The 22,440-nt window shown below is 44.3% G+C and overlaps 1 protein-coding gene across 4 annotated transcripts in view; it reads left to right on the forward strand.

The window, feature by feature from the left end:
• The first annotated feature begins 12,118 nt into the window (after window positions 1-12,118).
• Window positions 12,119-22,440, forward strand: part of PCIF1 (phosphorylated CTD interacting factor 1) — a 73,702-nt gene continuing 63,380 nt past the window's right edge. Inside the window, exons 1-5 of one of the 4 annotated variants that reach the window (XM_088481927.1) lie at window positions 12,119-12,226; window positions 13,582-13,705; window positions 13,780-13,904; window positions 18,299-18,433; window positions 18,522-18,625. In XM_088481927.1, coding sequence (XP_088338053.1) covers window positions 13,597-13,705; window positions 13,780-13,904; window positions 18,299-18,433; window positions 18,522-18,625 — 473 coding nt within the window. In that variant the 5' untranslated portion in view covers window positions 12,119-12,226; window positions 13,582-13,596. The other 3 variants (XM_088481928.1, XM_088481926.1, XM_088481925.1) reach the window with 3 other exon arrangements.

Genomic DNA, 22,440 nt, shown 5'->3' on the forward strand with positions numbered 1-22,440 from the left:
CATTTTATTTTGCAACTTTAACTCTCTCGCCTTTTAAACCTAACGAAGCCTGCACAGATCATAGTGATCTGTACAGTGCTTCTCCCAAACAAACACGCTTGCCACAGTCAGGTATATTGTTTGGGTGGGTTTGCCATAGTTTTACAGTTGGATTTTGGATGCTTTTTTAAAACAGACCATTAGTAAATATTTGGATCCTATTTTGGTATATATGAAAGTATTGATTGTTGATCAGATGTTCTAAGGTCGGGTTTTTTGTCAATTTGTCATCAGTTTCGACTTTAGTATATGGTCAGGTTGCAAAACCAACAGTAAATTGCCCCCCCAAAAAAACAAAAATGTTTTTTTAGTAAATGTACCCCTTAGTTGGGAGTCTTTGCACGAAAGCTGCATAAAAATGTTGTACTAGGCAGAATTTATCTATTTTTTTATTGTGAATATTATTGGTGTTTAATCTTTTTTCCTAAGCAGTTTCCTTTTAAAGAGCTACTTTTTTTTGCAGTTGATGCTTATTTGTAAAAAACTGCAACAGGCCTACAACCCATTGCAATCGGTTTATTTTGCCATTTGTTTTGTCTGAATTTCCAAAAACCATTTTCAGAACGTGCATTGCATACTTAATTGAATTTTAAGGGCCTCTAGACTTAAAATAAGGGGGCAGATGTATTATGCTCTGGAAAGTGATAAACTACCTAAAGTGGAAAGTGATAAACGACCAACCAATCAGCTCCCAACTGTCATTTTTCAAACACAACCTGTAATATGACAGGAGCTGATTGTTTGGTCGTTTATCACTTTCCAGAGCTTAATAAATCTGCCCCAAGATGACTTATTTAACAGTATATAAATTTCATAAACATATATGTAGAAGATACCATATACTCTGAAAGAGCCCAAGATGTTTTACGTTGAAGTTATACTTGCTATGCAAAAACAGTTCTCTGCTATTGGCTTTTTTTCTGCAAAAGGTGACAAGGAGGGTTGCTACAGTATCCACTAATGGGGTTAGTGGTAGAATGTATGCTATCTATAGGAAAGTACTGCACCTATGATAGCAGGAATTTCCCTTCATGATAATCAGTGAAACTTTTACATGTACTGGGCCCAGTGCCGGATTTAGACATCATGGGGCCCTAGGCAAGGTACAGGTTTGGGGCCCACCTTCCCTCAAACAATTCATGTACTTTGTTAGGCTCTGCGGAAATCTTGTGGCGCCATATAAATGAAGGATAATATATATAATTATATATATATATATATACATACACACACTGTATATTTCACAATATACAGTACCCCACAGCGGTGGGTGACAGGTGGAGGCAGAGGGTGACGGGGGAGGCAATGGGTGACGGGGAGAGGCAATGGGTGACGGGGAGAGGCAGAGGGGGATAGAGAGAGTGTGATGGGAAGAGGGTTACAAAGAGAAGCAGTCAGTGACAGGCAAAGGGTAGAGGCAAATGGTATGTTAGGTTTGAAAGGGATTCACTGGGACAGGAAGATAAAGGATCAGTGGGGGAGATCATGTGATCTTTTTATAAGGATTGATACATCTCCCTACTATTTCTCTTAGATCCCTACTGTCAGTAATGTTCACCATAAGAAAATAGGCATAATTGGATTAGAACTTTTTATATCTACCAAAATACATTTATAGACATGAAGATCTGTCAGTGCTGTTTGCAAGTAAATATATGAAAAGCCTCAAATAGTACATTTCTTAATTCCTACAAATGCAGCATTCAGTAGATTACAAGCAAGAGTAATGTTAAAAGCAAGGAGAGAGACCGACCGACCGACCTGCCAGCTACCTGACTTATCATCCATTCTAAATCCGGGCTGTAGCGCTCTGCTCCTCTACTCCGGGGCCGGTCACTACATTGTGACGTCGGACCCATCGTGACAGCAATCTCAGAGGATGAGGTAAGGGGAGGAGATGAGACGATAGGGGTGGAGAGGAGGCGGCCCGGACACCTCCTCCTTCTTTGTTATGGCCGATGCAGTACTATTAGCACTGCCGTCAATGCTGCTGTGTGGGCCCCTTCATTGCCACGGGAACGGCGGGCAGCGGTGCAATGCACCGGCACCGCCGATTTGTCCGCCACTGAGTCTGCCAGACGATCAGGGCCGGATTTCGGGGGGACCCGTCCGCGGGCCCCATGGGACCAGCCGGGCCCTATGCGGGCGCCTAGGTTGCCTGGCGGTAAATCCGGCCTTGACAGGGCCAGTTAAAATTATAGAGTCCCTAGTTAGAGCACTTTGGAGTGAGTTCTAAGGCTCATAATGAAGAGAAATTTGGTATGGTATTTCAGAGAATGTGCTAGCCATTTATTGAAAATTAAAATATTGGTTACAAATTCTTACACCAGGTCATATTCATAGACGATGATACACCGCACCACATCAGTAGTTGTGCAAACATTGCTAAGAAAATACTTTACCGAAGAATAGGTCATGAGCCCCTACTTTCAGACATCTTGGCCACCCCAATCACCAGACTTTATCCCATGTGACTTTTGATTATGGAGGAAACATTGAACAATTGTAGCGTTCCAAGTACTTTGTATCAGCACATCGCCACCTGGTGACAGAGTTTGTAACTGACTTTAAAAAAAAAAAAAAAAAAAATTGCAGGGTGTTTTGCTGTTAAAAGCAGTGTCCTTTTACATCTCAGGCTTAAACACGTCGGGAAGTGGTGGCTTGTAGTAAATAAACTCTTTAGTCTTAAAAATGTATAGACAATCGAATTTGTAACACATAGATGGTGGTACTTTGTGTTATTCTTATTTCAACCAGTATAATTAGTGTTTTTCCTAAGGTCTCTCATCCTATCTGGTGATCTTTCTGGGTCTGCCCATGGTCCTAGCATTTTATGCCAGAGCCCACATCGGGCATCGTCGCTATTGCTATTAAGCATAGATAATATAATAAGATTATAGGAAAGCAGAAGCCTTGTTTGGATGACTTTATTATATAAACCTCTGGTTGATTGTATTAATTGGATCTACCACTTACTCAGGGCCTGATTCAGCAAGGATCACAATTGCAAAGCTGCACTCAGGCTATAGATATGATGTATGCACGCAAGCAGCTTTGCAATTGCGATCCTTGCAATTATGGTAATGCAGCAGGAGGCATCACGCCCCCTGCTGCATTACGTATCCGTGCTGAATTGTCCAACACAGCATCGGATACTCTGCGGTCCATCGGGGTCCTGCAGCCGGCCGCCGCAGATTAGAGTAAGAGGCCAGGAAATCTCCGTCAGCCGCTGGAGATCCTAGCCTCTTCCCTCCCCCCGAACAGCGGCGACACGCCTCCGCTTCAGGATCATGCGCCTGCGCTTATTCCTGTTCATCGGGAATCTGCATTCAGCGGTGCACTTGCGTGTACGGCTGAATTAGACCCTCAGTGCTTTACAATTAACATAGAAACATAGAATTTGACGGCAGATAACCACTTGGCTCATCTAGTCTGTCCTTTTTTCCTTTTGGTAACCTCAATTAACTAACAAACTATTCATATACACATTCATTTTATGGTATGCATTGATTTTGATTAGGGATGTGCAGGCTCGGATAGGTTCGAGTTTGCACGTGGAGTTCGGATTTTTCCCTCCAAAAAAACGGAACTCAGAAAGAGGCAAAACGTCATCTTACATGGACGAACATCATCATTCCTGGACTTCCAGGAATGATGATGTTCGTCCATGTAAGATGACGTTTTGCCTCTTTCTGAGTTCCGTTTTTTTGGAGGGAAAAATCCGAACTCCATGTGCAAACTCGAACCTATCCGAGCCTGCACATCCCTAATTTTGATAAACCTTTTAGATGCCAAATTATTATCTTATTGAACATGCATGTCAAAACATAGGTAATATACTGTAATGGACCATAACATTACAGTTAAATTATCATCTACAATTTTGCACTGCTAGTGTGTGACAAGCATACAAAATATACAAAAAAAAACCAGTGAGGAGGTGCCCACGCATGTGCTGACCGTTTCACCATACAAGCCCCCTCAGCGCGATGCCCTCCCCCCAGCACTTTCATTACCTCTTGTGAACGGTGCTCGGTGATGTCCTCCAGGGCTCTGGTCAGCTGGTCTCCTGTCCTGCACTGTGACCCCGATCAGCTAGAACAGCAGCTGACCAGGGTCACAGTGCAGGTGGGAGCCGGGAGACAAGCAGACTGGAGCCCGCTGGAGGACATCACCAAGCACCCTGGATGCAGGTGTTTGTTTTTATTTTGCATTGATCAGCTTGTGGTTTAGACCACAAAGCTGATCACAGGGGCCGGCTCCTGGCTCTGCTCTGCCTGTCAGAGCAGGAGTCGGGGAACCAGGGGGAAACCGTAAATAATGCCATTTATTTTTAGTAACTCTGGCCAGATCACATTTCCCCTTACAATTATGGAAAATGCAAACTGCTTACTAAAAATATGTGATAAGTAGGGTTTGGAGTAGAATTTTACGAATTCTACTCAAATTGCCCTTTAGTAAATTTATGTTAAACTAACTGACTAGATGGTAAATTAAAGTAGCCAAAATATAGGTCATGTCATCATACACCTATAAATAAATTTAGATAATTGAAATATTATTATAAATAATCAGGCCCAACGGTACCAGTAGGCGGCTTTAAGCAGCTGCCTAGGATGCTAGCACCTGAGCAAATATGGCATAGAATCAGGGAGGTAAAAGGAGAAAACTGGTGGACAGAAGGTGGCATGAGAGGAAAACTGGTGAGCAGGTAAGGGAAAACTGATGGGCAGTGGGGCATATGAAAGAAAAGCTAAGGGAAGAGTGGCATCTAGAAAAAAGCTGTTGAGTAGAGGGACATTTTAGGGTGGGCTGAGTAAATAACCTGACAGTGGACATGTGAGAACTGAGAGTGAGCAGTGGGACATGTGGGAGAAATGCTGGCAGGCAGATGTGTATGTGAGGGAAAAGCTGGCGGGCACAAGAGCATGTGGGAGAGAAGTTGGAAAACAGTACATGTGAAGGAAATGCTGGCGGGCAGATGTGCATATGAGAGAATAGCTGGTGGGCATAGCTGTATGTGAGGGAAGAGCTGGTGGGCAGCAGGGATCATGAGATAGAAAAGCTGGTCTGCATCAGGAACATGTAGGGAAAAGTTGGAGGACAGAGTGGCACGTGAAAGGAAAGCTTGTGAGCAGAGGAGCTAATACTGCAGACTTGCCAGACAATTATGCTTATGCTCTGTAAATATGCCATATAATTGGTTATGATAATAATATTCAGCTTAAACAGTTATTGAATTGTAACTATTTATCCTGCACTACATAGTTTATCTTAGAACTTGTGCACATAAGGACTCATACAGAGTCAGACACAATCACAATATATGATCGCAAATCTATTTGCATCTTTGAGTTGCATATGCAAATCATAAGCTGCGATTCACTTCTCCTGTTGTACCAGGGTGATATGAGACTGGATTGTGATTGGAGGCGTGGTTTCAGCAAGTAGTTACAAAATGCTAAAAATCACAGTACACAAAGGAAACACATTACATGTATTGGCTGGATAGAGCAGATAATAAAAAACCAAGTGGCTTCAGGTACCAACAAGTATACACAAATATACACAGTGTGTATATATATTATATAACAGTATATAATATATACAGTACACACACACCAATCAGTCATAACACTAAGATCACCTGCCTAATATTTTGTGAGTCCCCCTCGTGTCACCACTGAAGCATGGCCTCAACAAGACTTCTGAAGGTGTCCTGTTGTATCAGGCTAAGAATAATTGAGTTACAAAATTGCGCAAATACACACCAAAAGCAGCCACCAACACCAAGGAGTTTTACCATCTCCAGATTACAGAGATAAATAACAGAAAGGTGTAGTTACGGCGCTAAAAGTCAAGGGATATAGGGCCTCATTCAGACCCAGTTAGAAGCACTGAACGCTCGCAACCGGGTCGATGTCTGCCCACTGGGCATGCGCACGTTGGAGCCGGCTCCGATGTGCGCATACGCGAGACCCGGCTAGCGACGGCCGCTCCGGGTCTCTCACCACAGGGTGAGAGACCCGGAGCTCGCCCCGTTTGGAAGGCGGCCGGCCAAACGGAGGCGTTCCCAACGGTACGCTTACCGTTTGGGGGTGGCCCCACTGACATCAGCAATGATGTCAGTGGGGAGCTTCCTGCTCGATCAGAGCAGAAAGCTCCCTGGAGCTTGTGAGTGCCAAGACCCAACCTTAGGGTCTTGTCGCAAGCCCCGATGGTCGCGATGGTCCTGACCATCACCCTGGTCGGTCACTAAGCTGTGGGTGGTAACCCACAGCTTAGCTAGCGACCAGGAGGCCGCACTTCAAGATGCAAGCGGCCGCCCTCAATCAGAGCGACCGCTTGCATCTAACGACCGGGTCTGAATGAGACCCATAGTTCCAAGTAGATATCTTACTTTTTATTAAAATAGTAATAGTGCAACATTACATCACATGCAGATTTATTCATATTCCTATGGGGTTACACCTGCATGTGATGTATATGCCTGTATTTTTATAAACCATGTGAGTGCATTATGTGAATAAATCTATGTTCCTTTTTGAAACAATGTTGCACTATTACTATTTTTTCTTCTTTTTAGATAAATAAGGTGAAATTATTTGATTGTCTCTATTGGAGAACCCTATTTGGAGTGAAAACTTTTGGAATAGACAACTATTATTGGATGAACCCTAAGAAGGATTTTTGGGAGATCTTACAAAAATAAAAAGTAAGATATCTACTTGGAACTATGGGGGCGATTCAGACCCGAACACAAAGCAGCGCACTTTCTCTGCCATTAGGGCAGGGTATGCGAATTCTGCGATTGGACAGCAAGGCTTAAGGATGCCCTCTATGTCTTAGAGAGCGACGGCAGAGCGAACGCACGCCGGTCTAAAGATGCCCACTTTACTTTCTTAGCACGTCATCTCCAGGAAGTGTATGATTAATCAGAACCATCAAGAGCCGCTTGAGGTAGACCCTACCCCACCGCAAGCACTGTGATCAACGCAGGCTGAAATACAACTAAGTGACATGTACAATGACGCTTCCATGCTTATTATGCACACCCATAAAACGCCATTTTGACGCCCAGACAAGCCTGCGTTCACAACACCACTCCCTCGTTCACAAGCACTTTCCCCTGTTACCACCCACAAACGGCACTGTCACTCAAAGTAGCATCCAGTCTGTGTACTACGAGCGCACAATTCCCGAGCACAGTGAGTATCTTACGCATGCGCATATTGACACATGCACAGACGGGCAACTATCTGCCATAGCGTGCATTCACGGCTTAGCGTCCGGGTCTGAATCAGGCCCTATATCCCTTTTAGCACCTTTCTGTTATTTCTTTATCTCTGTGGTATCTGGCACCAAGACATTAGTAGCAGCTCCTTAATATCCTGTAAGTTGCAAGGTGGAGCCTCCATGGGCCGGACTTGTTATTCCAGCACATCCCACAGATGCTTGATCAGATTGAGATCTGGGGAATTTGGAGGCAATGTCAACACCTTGAACTCTTTGGGCCTGATTCAGACCCGCTCGCAAGCGGGTCGATGTTCCTCGCCTGCGCTTCTGAATCAGGCCCTTTGTCATGTTCCTCAAACCATTCCTGAACAATTTTTGCAGTGTAACAGTGCATTATGCTGAAAGAGGCCACTGCAATCAGGGAATACCGTTGCCATGAAGGGGTTTACTTGGTCTGCCACAATGTTTAAGTAGGTGATGTGTGTCAAATTAACATCCTTGTGAATGACGAGAACCAAGGTTTCCCAGGAGAACATTGCCCAGAGCATCACACAGCCTCCACTTGCTTGCCTCCATCCCATAGTACATCCTGGTACCATCTCTTCCCAAGGTAAACAACACACACATTTTGGAGATGCTCTGACCAAGTTGCTCAGATCCTTATGCTTCCCCTTTTTTCCTGCTTCCAACACATCAACTTCAAGGTACCATTGTACGAGATAATCAATTTCACTTCACCTGTCCGTTGTTTTAATGTTATGGCTGATGGGTGCATATGTTTGCATATTAAAATAGGAAAGTAGCTTTGTTACCTGTGAGAATTCTGAGTATGCTGCTTGAATTCAGTACACCGATATAATGGGTATTCATACTTTTCCCAGAAAACAAGCCGGGCCGTATTCAATTGCCATTGAAAAGTCCCGGAGTTTTCGTCGTCATCGCTAGTTTTGCCTCCAGAAAAGTATCGTGCTCATCACCGCTTTTCGCCCTATTCAATTGAAAATGACACGAGGATGTGTCCTGGTGAAACTCAAATCGGTGAAAAGTCCTGTCAGATTTGGAGAAATCATCCTGACTCGCCCCAAAAGATGCACTGACATGGGGGATCACTATGGATACCCCCGAATAGCCCTGCTGAAGGTATTTGGGGTGCTTAAATGCTGTCAATTGGTGCTATTTAGCGTCTTTGCACAAGTGGTAAAGAATTAGAGATGTGCGCCGACCCTTGTTTTGGATCCGGATCTCCCCTGGTTTTGGATCAGGATTGGTTTGCCAAAACCTCACCTCCGTGCTTTGTTTTTCGGTTTTGGATCTTGTTTTTTTCTTAAAAAAATCATAAAAACAGCTAAAATCACATTAAATGGGCCTGTTTTTGTTGCTACAGTATTAATAACCTCAATAACATTTATTTCCACTCGTTTCCAGTTAATTTTGACCACCTCACGCTCACTATATTGTTTTCATCCAGTTTAGGCCCAAAATTTGCACCAAGCTAACTGGCTGACTAAGCTAAGCAGCAGCAGTGGGCAGCACAAACACCTGCCAGTTCAACTTCCACCATGGCCCATCAGGAAACGAATGTTTTTATTATTCAAGAGAGGCCTGTGGGAGTTGGAGTATGTATGCAGTTGAAAGCAGGGCAGGGACAGGAAGGGTTGATTGGAAGTAAATTTAATTTTTTGATTCCGAATAAAATTTATGAGGGAGAAGGAGGCATTTACAAAAACATACTTGACACATTCACATCAGTCCTTGCCCCAGAAGAATCCTTGAGGGCCATGCCGGCTGCTGGTGTTGGGAGTGGATTTTCTCATCCCAGAAGGGGACCAGGAAGACTTCTAGTAGTGCTTTCCACATGAAAAAGCATTTCCCAACCTGTAAAGGGACATTAAAAAAACTTCCACTTAACCAGCACAAACATATTAAGGGGTAAATTTAATTTACTAAAGTGAGAGTTTTTAGAAGTGCGTTTTAGAAATGATGTTGCCCATAGCAACCAATCAGATTCTACTTAACTAGTCACTTTCTAGAAGATAATAGCTATAATATGATTATTTTCTATGGGCAAGCAACATCAATTCTAAAACTCACTTCTAAAAACTCTCACTTTAGTAAATTAAATTTACCCCTTAAGGTCTTAAATTGTGTCTTTCGTGAGAATCCTGCGCCAACTTCTGCTGCTAGGAGTGGATTTTCATCCCAGAAGGGGACCAGGAGGACTACTTTCCAAAACAACTGACTGTAAAATAATCATTTTCAAAGCTTCTACATTGAACATTTCCCAACTTGTACAGGGACATTAAAAAAAACATAGTTAGTTAGTGACCTCAAAGTGCCACTTAACCAGCACAGATATGTGGACATGTGTAAGATCTATGATTTAAGGCAGGGGTAGCCAACCCTGGTCCTTGAGAGCTACCAACAGTGCATGTTTTCCAGGTCTCCTCACAGAATCACAACTTTAATAATTAACTCCACCTGTGGATCTTTTGAAATGTGGTGCTGAGTAATGAATACAACTGTGCACCTGCTAGGTGGTCTGGAAAACGTGAACTGTTAGTAGCTCTCGAGGACCAAGGTTGGCTACCCCTGATTTAAGGACTTACGTTGTGTCTTTCTTGAGAATCCTGCACCTGCTTCTGCGGCTAGCAGTGGATTTTCATCCCAGAAGGGGACCAAGAAGATTGCTTTCCAAAAACAATTGACTGTTAAATAATCCTTTGCAAACCTTCCCTTCAGAAAAAGCATTTCCCAACCTGTACAGGGACATTAATAAAACATAGTTAGTGGCCTTCAGTCCAGCTGCCGTTGTACCCACTGTCCACTTAACCAGAGCAGATATTGTGGACAGGCGGAACAGAGTAGCAAATGCAACATTTAAGTCTTACGTTGAGTCTTGAGCGCCATGCCTGCTGCTGGGAGTGGATTTTCATCCCAGAAGGGATGAAGACATTGTGTTTTCTTCACAACGAACACAGATCTGAAGAGATGTAAATAACTACTGACAGGAAAAAGAGGCAATTTGGAGGCCCTTACACAAAACTGCCTTTGCTTTACTTGAGCTGTCCACCTTCCAGTGTGTACTCAAAGAGTTTTCAGCACAGCCAGGAATCTTGTCAGTGATCGGCCTGAGATTACTTCCCCAAAAGTGGAAAAGAGATGCCCATCAAAATGAACTACAAATTTTACGAGAAAAACCTTTACCGTCAATTATGTGCAAAAATTACAGAGGCATCTGTAATGGTGGATTCCAGCTGGGACAAATTAATATTGTGAAGAGGATGATGTATACATCACCCCAGATTATACCATCACCCAAGCCTATATCGTCATCCCATCCTGTGTATAAATTACAGCTGTGCTCCGTTAGATTGGGCATTCATTGTCCACTTTAGTGGATTTGAGCTTCATTTTAGTCCATATCATCACCACACCGCCCTACACATCTTCTGACCTGGGCTAAAGGAGGAGCAGCTGAAATTCAGGTACAGGGGCCATAGGTAGGGACACTATAATCAGAAAACGCAGTTTTAGCTGCTTTATTCCATTTTTTAAGCCATATCCTCTAATTTCACCTTTGAAAAGGTTTATGCAAATCTCAGCAGAGGCGTTTTGTGATGCCATGGCTAATGCGCACACACACACAAAAAACAGATTGAATTAATTTTTGGGGGGCACTTGGGAGGGAGAGCACCCGAACGAGGCAGCAGCCTGATAAATAACACAGGCAGCACAGCACCCCTGCGCACCTACGTTGCTGATAAATGTGGCTAACGTGCACACACAAACAATTGTTTTTTTTCTCACTGGTGGTGTGGCAGGCTAACATGCACACACAAAAAAATTGTTTTTATTTTCACACTGGTAGTGTGTGGCAGACTAGCACACACAGAATTTTTTTTTTATACTGGGGGTGAAGAGCACCCCTGAAAGAGGCAGCGGCCCCTTGACAGAAAGCAGCACAGCACCCCTGCACAACTACGTTGCTGACAAGCGTGGCTAACGCACAGAAAAAATGTTTTTTGTTTTCACACTGGGGGTGAAGAGCACCCCTTATGGACAGAGCACCCCCCGGACAACACAGCAGAACAGCCAGCCCCTATGGACAGGACAACAGCCAACCAGCCCCTATGGATAGGACAGTAGCCAGCACTTATATATGGACAACAGACAGACAGCCCCTATGGATGGACAGGACAACTTCAGGCACAACAGCCAGCCAGCCCTTAAGCAACACAACTGTAGCCAGCCCCTATGCACAGCACCATCTTCACAGTTGGAATGAAAAATGGCGTCGATCGCGGGACCTTTATAGAATTCAAAACCCGCAAGAATCCGACAGCGGGATGACGTTTAGTACAAAAGTACTTTTTTGGGGTGTTTTAGAGCATTTTTTTTTTTAACTGTAAGGTGTGTTGCTGCAACTTTGCACCCCAACACTGCACCTTTTTCTGCCTCCATTCACAGGCGAATCTTTTCCGCTGGTTACAAGGCGCAGACTTTTCGCACTGGCGAAAAGTCTTTGCAATTGAATTCGACGGCAAGATTCCAACAGGCGAAATGACGTGAAACGGCTTTTCACGGGCAATTGAATACAGCTACCTGACCTGTTACTTACTATTAGGGCTCAAATACCAGGATTCATTTGACAATTCATCTTAGTGCTGTTTAAACGAACACACACAATGCAGTATAAAAAAAAACAAGCACTACAGATCAACAAGATCACACTTTCCTTGAAAAAAAAATCTCGTACCCTACAAAAAAATAGATCTCTGCCACAACAAAGATGGCAGCAAGGGTCAGACGAATAACGATGGTGGGCAGAGCATGCGCACTACACAGGGCCGGGGCTGGAATACAAGATGGCGGCCCCGGCGGGGAGGGAGAGGCGGAGGCGGGATAACAGTGAACGGACAGGAGTCAGTGACGGAGATTGCCTCGGCCCCAGGTGAGGCTCCCGGGGCGTTCCACGGCCTGACACCCGAACCGTTTGGTGCCGCAAAGTCCCGAGTCCCCGCAGGCCCAGCCCCTTCCCCGAGCACGCCCCAACAACCCCGCAAAACAACTGCAATGCCTGAGCCGCCAGCGTAGCTCCTAACGCCATCTTAGAACCGCCCGGGGAGCGCGCTCTATGGGGCGCGAGCACGAAAGGAAAGGCGCCTGCTTGAGCGCGCCAAAATGAGAGGGAAGCGAATAATAATAAATATGAATAAATAAAATCTTCAGCGAGGGGCGGTGTGTGCAGGTTTATATGTTGGTGGTTTGTGCGTGTCTGTACTGTGTCTAGTTAAATGCGTGGCTGTATGTACATGAGACATGTCGTGGAGCGGGTATTACGCTAGCTAGCTGTTCATTTACTACCTACATGGAGGTACATGGTCGCTTCAGTGTTAAATCACTATTTCCCCCACGATCCGTCCACTGTGACATTTGCACGGTGCGAAGCAGACTCTGGTGTAGCCTGTAAACATACGCAGTACTGTATATACTAGTGCTCTTTGTATGGAGGAGTGGTCTGTGTCTCTATGGATATACATGTATGTGTGTACGTCCTGAGTGCTTCTCTGTCCATTTTATGTATCTTTTATTGCTCATTTCACTCTGTCCGCTCCTAATACTAAGCTGTAGTGGTGTGTTTATCATTATACGTGAGTACATCATTATAGTAATGAAAGGCATAAAGCTGCAAAAGCACTAAATAAGCTGTATGACTTAATTGCTTTTTAGCAAATAATATTCACCATGAAACCTATCTAGTACATTGTGGGTCCTCAGAAGCACCATTATACGATCACTGATCATAAATTGATACATTGGTGTTTGACATAATTAACTTTCTAAGGAATCAATTCATATTCATAATAGGGTAACAAGCTATAAATAGATATTGCAGTTCTATACATAATATTTTGAATCAATGACCTAGTCACAAGATATATAAAACACGACTAATAGGACAGTTTAAGGAAAAAAAAAACATTCATTACCAAGCCAACATGATCAATAGTACATTGAAATAAATTATATATATATAATGAGAAATCTACAGAACATAAGCCTTGTATAAATCTTTTCTTTTTATAAATCAGTCCTTTAAGCAAGTGCATTTGCCAGCAGCCACACTATGATAGGAATTTTCCTGCTTTATCTCTACATACATAACATATGTAACTATGAATACTTGTATAGTTACTTAATAGACTGCTTTGGATCATTTGTGCACAAGCCTTCATATCAGGTCTTTCAGAAACACAGGGATAAGATCACCTGACTCAAATAATCGTGTCCATTTTGCATCACTAGTTTGTCCTTACAAAGATGGCCCGTGATAATCATGGAAATTCTCAGGAAGATGCCGCCTTGACCAGCCTATCCCCAAGTACATCAAGTTCACCTCGACCTCCCCGTCCTTTATCTGATTTGCCAGGTAATGCAATGCCTTTTAGAGGGGTTCGCTCTGCAATATAATATTTGGTGCTCATATCTCCTGTCTCTCCCCAGATGAGCTTTTGCAAGCTGGATGGGAGAAGTGCTGGAGTAAGAGGGAGAGTCGTCCTTATTACTTCAACCGTTTTACCAATCAGTCCCTGTGGGAGATGCCTGTTCTGGGCCAGCATGATGTCATTGTGAGTAACAGTAAATACCCTTAGGCAACATAATGCAAAATCTATTGCATCTACAAATCATCCTCACTTTGTCGAAATTTCAAATTTCATTCATAGTAAATGAATTATCGCTGTGATTTTTTTTTTTTTTTTTTGTATTTATCAGACTGCTAGGCCTACTTTATGTATTAGCAACGATCATATTATGGTGTATCATTCCTTCTGATATAGGCTAACTAGCCTTTTTTGTATATGTCGTCCTTTCGGCCAAGTCGGCCACAAAAAGTTCTTTCAAGGTGTAACATGATTTATATCATTAGGATCTCAAATCCATTAGCCAGGGAATTCTGCAAACTACAAAAATAAAAAGTAATTGTTACCCTATAATGTTCACCCTATAATTCCTCCTTTATTCACTGTTTGGCCATTGCTACAGTATATAGTGCAGAGAAAAATGAGGGGCCTGTTATTAAAATTACTTTAGGTGGGGTGTGCTCCAATTTGTTACTAAATGCATTTTCTAGAATTAACTTAAGTTCGATGCATTTCGGGTAACAGATCCCATTCGATACTTTCTAATTTGTCTTAACTTATGGTGCATACACACGGTCGGATTTGCTGATCAATGAACGATTTTTACAACGATTTGAACAATTTCATCAACGAACGATTTTTGACAGTTTTAAAATGCATTAAATCATCAAAATCTGACTGCAAACACAGTCTATGTGAGAGATCGTTATCTGATATGCGGGAACGTGCATGGTTCATCGATGCATGCCCTACATGTCAAAGATATGAATGATTTTTACAATCGTTATCATTCATATCTGAAACAAAATCTGACCGTGTGTATACAGCATTACCTAGACTTTGTAAGGAAAGCCCATAAATATATACACAACCAAAGTGGTCCAAGGTAGGACAACTGGCGCTCATTGATACCTGTCCGCTGCTAACGTCTTGGTTCCAGATACCACATGACATCAACATATACTGTGCTGGTACTTCGGGAGAACACAGCAATTTAAGTTCCAGCAAAGGTATATGGGACCCTGTGGTTCTGTAATACCGTTTTTACATCTGACTGCTGAATTGTACCTGGGATTTTGTTCATGCGCCCATCTCAGGTGCAACCCAGCTGAGACCCCTTACAGACAGGTGGACCGACCCAGCACTAATGCTGCGTCGCTAACACCATCGGCATCACGTGATGAGCCAGTGCTTGCAGATGGTCTTATCTGAAAGCGCAGTTCACACTGCATCACGAGCAGGATTGAACACGCGTTCAACTCCTCTTGTGACGAGGGTTGAAATGCCGGGTCCAGGCCCATTCACACTGCACAGTAACTCGGGTTGCTGCGCGTTCAAGTGCAAAAACCCAGATTATTGGAGCAAGTGTAAAAGGGGTATTAGTTGGGGAAGAGTATAGTCTTTGTGCAAAGTAGACTTGTGATTCCCCATTTAGTAAACAATCATAAATCCCTCCATTCAGTTGATATTCTTCAATTTATTTGTTTTTATTTACAAACTTATTTTCACATTAAAAGATTGTTATCATAGTGCGAAATGTTTTTGTATACTGACAGGGAATAAGTAGATTTTTCTTCCATAAAGTGAGGGCTATGACCCACTTATCAAATCTACCTAACCATTGAACAATATGTGCGAAGGTATTACACTATTTTATTGCATAACCAGAATAACTGTTAAATGGCTGCAAGTTACTACATGTTTTGGAACAAGACAATACATTATCCACGTGGGTGCATATTTGCAATTACAGCTAATTTACTTCTATAGCTGGGAGTGTCATTAGAACAAGCCTGCATAATGAATGTATTTCTTTGACATACACAATAGTAGCACACAGATAAAGGCTGAGTCTCCGATATCTAGTATTCTAAAAAGCAAAATACTCTGATATCAAAGATCTTGAGTGCCGACATTTCACATGACACTGACATCGTGATGGATCAGACAGTGTTCCCAGTTAATTATACCCGCACATTTTATCCTGCTTACTGACGCAGCTGGGCTGTCTGGTGCTCATCTGGCGCCTCACCAGCTCACAAGAGCTGGACCCTCTGCAGTCTCCCCTCAACGCTAACTTGGATCCCTACAGCTGCCGGGTGAGCTCTCCGGAACTCTCCTCCACTCTGATATGGACTCTGGTGGTTTTGTAGGTGACAGATCTGGTACCCGCAAGCCTTCCTCTGGAGCTCCACCTCCACTGTGATCTGCCTAGGCTGCAGCACCATTGTCAGACTCTCCTTCAGTGCAGCCAGCTCGCTCCTCGCACAGCTCCAGCCAGCATCTTTTAATACCTGGCTGCAACACCCTTGTGGAGTTGACTCTAGACCTCCTGATCCTGCCTGTGGAGGTTCCTAGGCCAGAGTGCACAGTTATCTACATTGGTGAATCCGCATCTTCCTTTTTCTGCATCTTAAAAGGAATCCGTATGAAAATATTCCAAAATACGGAAAAATCCAAAATACTTCTGGTCCCAAGCATTTTGGATATGGGAGACTCAACCTGTATAGTCTGGTATGGAAAGGGACAGTATTATTAGTGTTATATATTGGGGGCGATTCAATTCAACGCAATGTGGATAGCGCTGGGAGGAGCTCCAGGAGCTATTCAATTGTCCCCATCGTGCCCTGCACTTAGTTGGGAGATGCCAGTTACTGTGCCTGTTTAGGTGCGATAACCGGCATTCTCTGACTAAAGTGCCGACCGCAATGCTGTTAGCGCTGCTTTAAGTCGGAAAACAGCATCACGGCTGGCAATTAAGTCAGATTTTTGCTTGTACCTCAGGAGGGTGCGAGCAGAAATCCTCTAGTCGGACTTAACAGTGCGGTCAATTGAATAGCTCTAGGAACTCCTTCCCGGCTCTATTCACATTGCATTAGATTATATCACCTCCATCGTAACGCCACAGAACAGTGGTTCTCAAACTCTGTCCTCAGGACCCCATACAGGTCACGTTTTCAAGGTCACTCAGCAGGTGCACAGGTGTATTCATTACTCACTGACACATTTTGAAAGATCCACAGGTGGAGATAATTATTTCACTTGTGATTCTGTAAGGAGACCTGGAAAATATGCACTGTTTGGGGTCCTGGAGAACCTGTGGTCTAAAACATCCTCAAAAGCCATAAGTTTTGAGAAACTGATGTACCTGGTCATTAGGTTTAAGCTAGGTACACACTGGACGATGTGTTCTCTGGGCCGACATATCGTAACACGGGTACACATTAGAGCGATGTTATGAACAACCACTCGTTCCGTCATTCATTAACATGAATGGGACCGCTTACAATATCGTCAGGTTTGATGTTCAGCACATCAAACCTGACGATGTCGCAAGCAACCGCGGGTAGCGCGCATATTGTGCAAACAGTGCACAATATGTCGTTAGGATTTGGCCAAATTGTAACGACATCGCTCCGGTGTGTACCTAGCTTTAGGCTCACCTCCCCACATACCACAGTGTAATTTAGCATGTGTCTGGACTATAAAACAGTAGGATGCTCATTTCTGTCACCATTATATTTAGTGCCTTTTGCTAGCATTTTGTAACGAAATAGTGATGAAGAGAAACTACATTTTTAACAGTCCACAAATAAGCTGTTGCAGTATTGTAATAAAATAAAAATACATAAATACATTTGCATTGCTGTGAATTTATATTGCATCTCCTAAACTTACACTGTTTATCTATAAATGTGTAAATACTTAATTCGGTTAAGCTTGCTTTCCAACAGGTGTAGCAAAGCAGTTGGAAGGGAGATTACTCATTCAGACAGCCAACTAAACCGGGATTAGTATAATAAGATACATAAAATGTCCCTGATAACACGTTACTGTTAGTAATCTGTATCCAGGGAATGTGGTAAAACTGCACATTGTATTAAAATAAAGATGTACAATGAGGTTTTTTTCACGTGATTTGCAAACCCATGTTAAAATTCAGTTTTATGTTTCATCAAATATGCTCTAAATTTAAATCTAATAGCACCCATTTTGTCGCTTGAAGTACATATAAAAAATTTAAAGTGGTACTAAATTTGCCTATACTCATTGTACAAAGGATCAGTACAAAGAAGAGACTTATTTATAATGACATTCATCATTTTCTTCATTGTGACATCCTTCATGTGCATATTTGGGCAAATCTGCTTTTGAATTCATGGATGGGCATTAATGAGAAAGCATTACTGAGACAGAACTAGTGAACTGTCATTGGTACTGGAGTATAAGCTGCATACAAATTGTGTCACAGACATAGTAAGGAGAAAATATGTGGTGCCTGCTGTTCTGAACCTTGAAGAACATAAATGATAAAAATGTAAAGAAAGTCAATAGTTTAGAAAGCAAAACTTATAATAGGTTGTGTCATTTGTTTCTGACAGTCAGATCCTTTGGGCCTTAATGCGGCACCGGTTCCTGCAGAAGGAGGAATGCCAACGACGCCGAAGGATACCAAACCCCGCAAGAGAAGACTATCTGAGGAAGTGGCAGTCACTGATGGCACCAAGAAGTTGAAGGTAGTTTTTGTCATTAGTTTTTTTTGCCATTTATGCTGACTATATTCACCTTGAACTCATTGACTGACATCATCATATGTGTTACTAGATGGAGTCTACACCTGTGACCCCGTCACCTGTGCCCAGCTCTCCAGTCGTCCCAGGTGTATCTGTGGAGGAAAAGCAATTTGCAACCCTGATAAAGCCTTCAGAGTAAGTGTGACATTTTTGGGTGTAGATTATAGAAGCTTTCAGTTTGATGTGAATAAGAGTGTGACAGTCTGTGGGATTGGAAATAAGGAAAAAACTTACATTCTTACTGTGGCGCTCTCATTGTGGGCCACATTAGAGGGTGTGGAAGCTTCTTATTTGTGTACATTATTCTAAAATACAAGTTGGTTTAATAAGGAAAGGCATAAATACTGATGTGTACTTGCCCATCTAGCCTTAATATGCCATGCAGCAAAATATGCCGGACATGAGTGAGCCGCCAGGTCATGTGCAACTCTACTAGCGTTGGGCGTATTGTTTTGTCTCATGGGACAGACCGGAGGCGTTGAGATGGACGCAGGCCCCCCATACCCTGCGCTCCCACTACGCAACCAGAGACCGTATCGGCCCAGGGTTTAATATTCAGCCAGGGGAGTCAGCCTTCCCTGTTGTAGCGGCTCCTCCCCTCAGCTAAGCGCGCCTTTCCACTGCTGTCTGGCTTTGCTGAGCTGTCTCCTCCTGTGGCCACACCCCCTCTGAGGTCTCCAGCGGCCATTTTCTCTGGTGGTTTATCGCAGATCTCTCGGGCCAGTGTGTGGTCCAGTCCCCCTGCATACCTCTCCCTTGGGTTGAGGTATGCAGAACTATAGCCTTCCGAGACACTCAATCTGGGCAGTTGAATGTAGTGTATGTAGTATTTTACAGTATACTTTCTGCATTGTATGTGACTTATGCTAGCACTGCATGTCTTTCTTCGTAACTGTCAGCATATATCTATACCTCTAATTCTGCCCTAATACAGGTGTAGTTAAGGTGGTTCTTTTCCTTCACATATATAAAAGATAATATTTGTGAGGTCTGACATACTGTTGTGTGCTGCACTGTGCCATATTTAGGCAAAGAGTTCCTGCAGCTTAACTAAGTGTCAGACAGGACCAGTGTGTCGCATACTTAGACAGTGGGCACCTGCAGCTTATCCAAGCATCAGTTGGGACCAGTGTTTTTTCTCAGACTATTACCTTAACATATAGGTGTATTCAAGGGTTTTACTGAGCCTCACATTTATAGAACTAAGTATTTGTGAGGTTTTGTCACATACATTCGTTGCACTGTGCCATATTTGGGCTGTGTGCTCCTGCAGCTTACCCAGGCATAAGACAGGACCAGTATATTGCTTCCTACTAGTATCCTACATACACGTTGGTTGCAGGTACTGGCCACTATTCCAGACCGCCTACAGTGATCGCGGTGAGTGACAAAATATGTGGGTCCCAGGGACCCACCACTTTAAAAAAATGGGGTCCTACCTGACCATTTCTGGGTCCCATCATAATTTATGCTTTAGAGCTCCCCACATGCCACCACACATGCCCCTAAAATGCCCATCTGATATCCCCTACAGCATCAGATATCCCCACATGCCCCTTAAATGCATGTTTTAATGCCTCCATGTTCTTTCAGGTAATATGACTTGTCTGTTCACAAAACACATAGTGAATAAAGTAGGCTTACCATATCATCCCTTTAAACTGGGACACTCATGGATTACAAAGGTTCTGTGGCTCATTAAAACCAGGTGAAATCCAGGCATGAAGTCAGCCAGTCACACAACCTTTGTTATTAATTCATGAGTGTCCCGTTATAAAGTGATAGTATGGTTAGCCTATGACTAACGCTTTAGGTAATAATAGACATTTATCAAAAGATAAAAGCCCGGTCTTTACACATTATGCCGCACATTAATGCCCTTTACACATTATGCCACACAGCAATGCCCGACCTTTACACATTATGCCGCACTTTAATGCCCTTTACACATTATGCCACACAGCAATACCAGGCTTTTACACATTATGCCGCACATTAATCCCCTTTACACATAATGCCACATATTAATGCCCGGCCTTTACACATTTTGCCACACAGCCATGCCCGGCCTTTACACATTATGCCATGCAGTAATACCCCTTACAAATTATGCCGCACATTAATGCCATTTAATCCTCCTATGCATTGCCCCAAGTAGTAGTCCCCCTATGCATTGCCCCCAGTAGTAGTCCCCCCCCCCCATGCATTGCCCCCAGTAATAGTCCCCCCCCTATGCAGTGCCCCCAGTAATATTCCCCCCCTATGCAGTGCCCCCAGTAATATTCCCCCCCCTATGCAGTGCCCCGAGTAATATTCCCCCCCTATGCAGTGCCCCGAGTAATAGTCCCCCCCCTATGCAGTGCCCCCAGTATTAATCCCCCCCTATGCAGTGCCCCCAGTAATAGTCCCCCCCTATGCAGTGCCCCCAGTATTAATCCCCCCCTATGCAGTGCCCCCAGTATTAATCCCCCCCTATGCAGTGCCCCCAGTATTAATCCCCCCCTATGCAGTGCCCCAGTATTAATCCCCCCTATGCAGTGCCCCAGCATCAATTCCCCCCTATGCAGTGCCCCAGCATCAATTCCCCCCTATGCAGTGCCCCAGCATCAATTCCCCACCTATGCAGTGCCCCAGCATTAATTCCCCCCTATGCAGTGCCCCAGCATTAATCCCCTCCTATGCAGTGCCCCCAGTATTAATCCCCCCCTATGCAGTGCCCCCAGTATTAATCCCCCCTATGCCCCCAGTATTTGACCACCTATTTGCCCTTTAGTGACCTGGGCCTAATGCCCAGGTCACCCACACCTATTTGTGGGGCAGATACCTTCAATTGGGCCTAATGTCCCCTATGTAGCCCGGGCCTTGTGCCTGTCTATAACTATATACCCACAGGCCTATTGCCTGAATTTATCCCACGGGCCTAGTGCCCAACAACTCTGGTGGTCTAGGGAGGGGTTAAATACCGGTGACTCAAGGCCGCCTACCAGTATGGTGGAAGAGGCTTTGGGGGGAGCTTCGTTAGCGCTCTTTCTTTCCACCACTTCAGTCCTCTCCGGTCCTCAGCTTCATTCTTCTGCTGCTGGCCAGCGGCGCCGTCTCTTCCTTTCTTCTTCCTTGATCACGCCTTCTTCTGGCCTCTTGCGCGGCCGCCGGAACTGTTGCTGTGACGCTCTTCTCTTCGGGAGGTCTTCACTCCTCCCCTCCGCCGCCATACTGAAGTTTCCCGCTCAGCGGTGTCTAATACAAGACGCTGCGAGTAGGCAGGGCTACGACGCGGCGAGCCTCGATTTGCTCGTCGCGTCTGTCTCCTATTGGCTTCTGGACCGCGAGCCGTATTTGGCTCGCGGCCAGTGCCAAACAACCACCGCCGCTTCTTGGCTTCCGGGCAGCGAGCGCCGCTTAGCTTGCGCCCGGAGCCAAGGTTCTCCCGCTGGCACTTTACCGCCGACGCTGGTGGAAGGGGCCAGGCGGTCCCTTCACCAGGGACTCGCCGCGGTGGCTTACCCAGTGCTGGGAACAAACACACTGTCCCAGCACCGGCCACGGCTCTGCCTGCCTGTGCTGATGCTGGGTTCAATCATTTGATCCCAGCACGGCTTTCCACAGCAGCAGCCAATGAGAGTCTATCTGACTCTCACTGGCTGCTATAACATTCCCCCGAGGGGGTTATCACAGCAGGACGTAATGCCCCCTTTGGGGTTGTCACAATACAGGTACATCCTGTACCCCCACCATAGGTAGACGCACTCTCTAACTCAGTACATAGTCTGATGGCTACATCTACCCAGTAATTCCTTTACACGTCCTGTGTTATCGTCAAAGTCCATGTTCATATGCTCTCTAACCCTGACTCCCCTCCGGAGGAGGATGATAGTCGGTCATAAATTAATATTCCTGACTTGGTGCAAGCTTTCAGATCCATCTTATTAATAGAAGAGGACGAGCCAGCC

The sequence above is a fragment of the Taudactylus pleione genome, unplaced genomic scaffold (genome assembly GCF_031769625.1).
Source record: "Taudactylus pleione unplaced genomic scaffold, aTauple2 ptg000279l, whole genome shotgun sequence".
Lineage (NCBI taxonomy): Eukaryota > Metazoa > Chordata > Amphibia > Anura > Myobatrachidae > Taudactylus > Taudactylus pleione.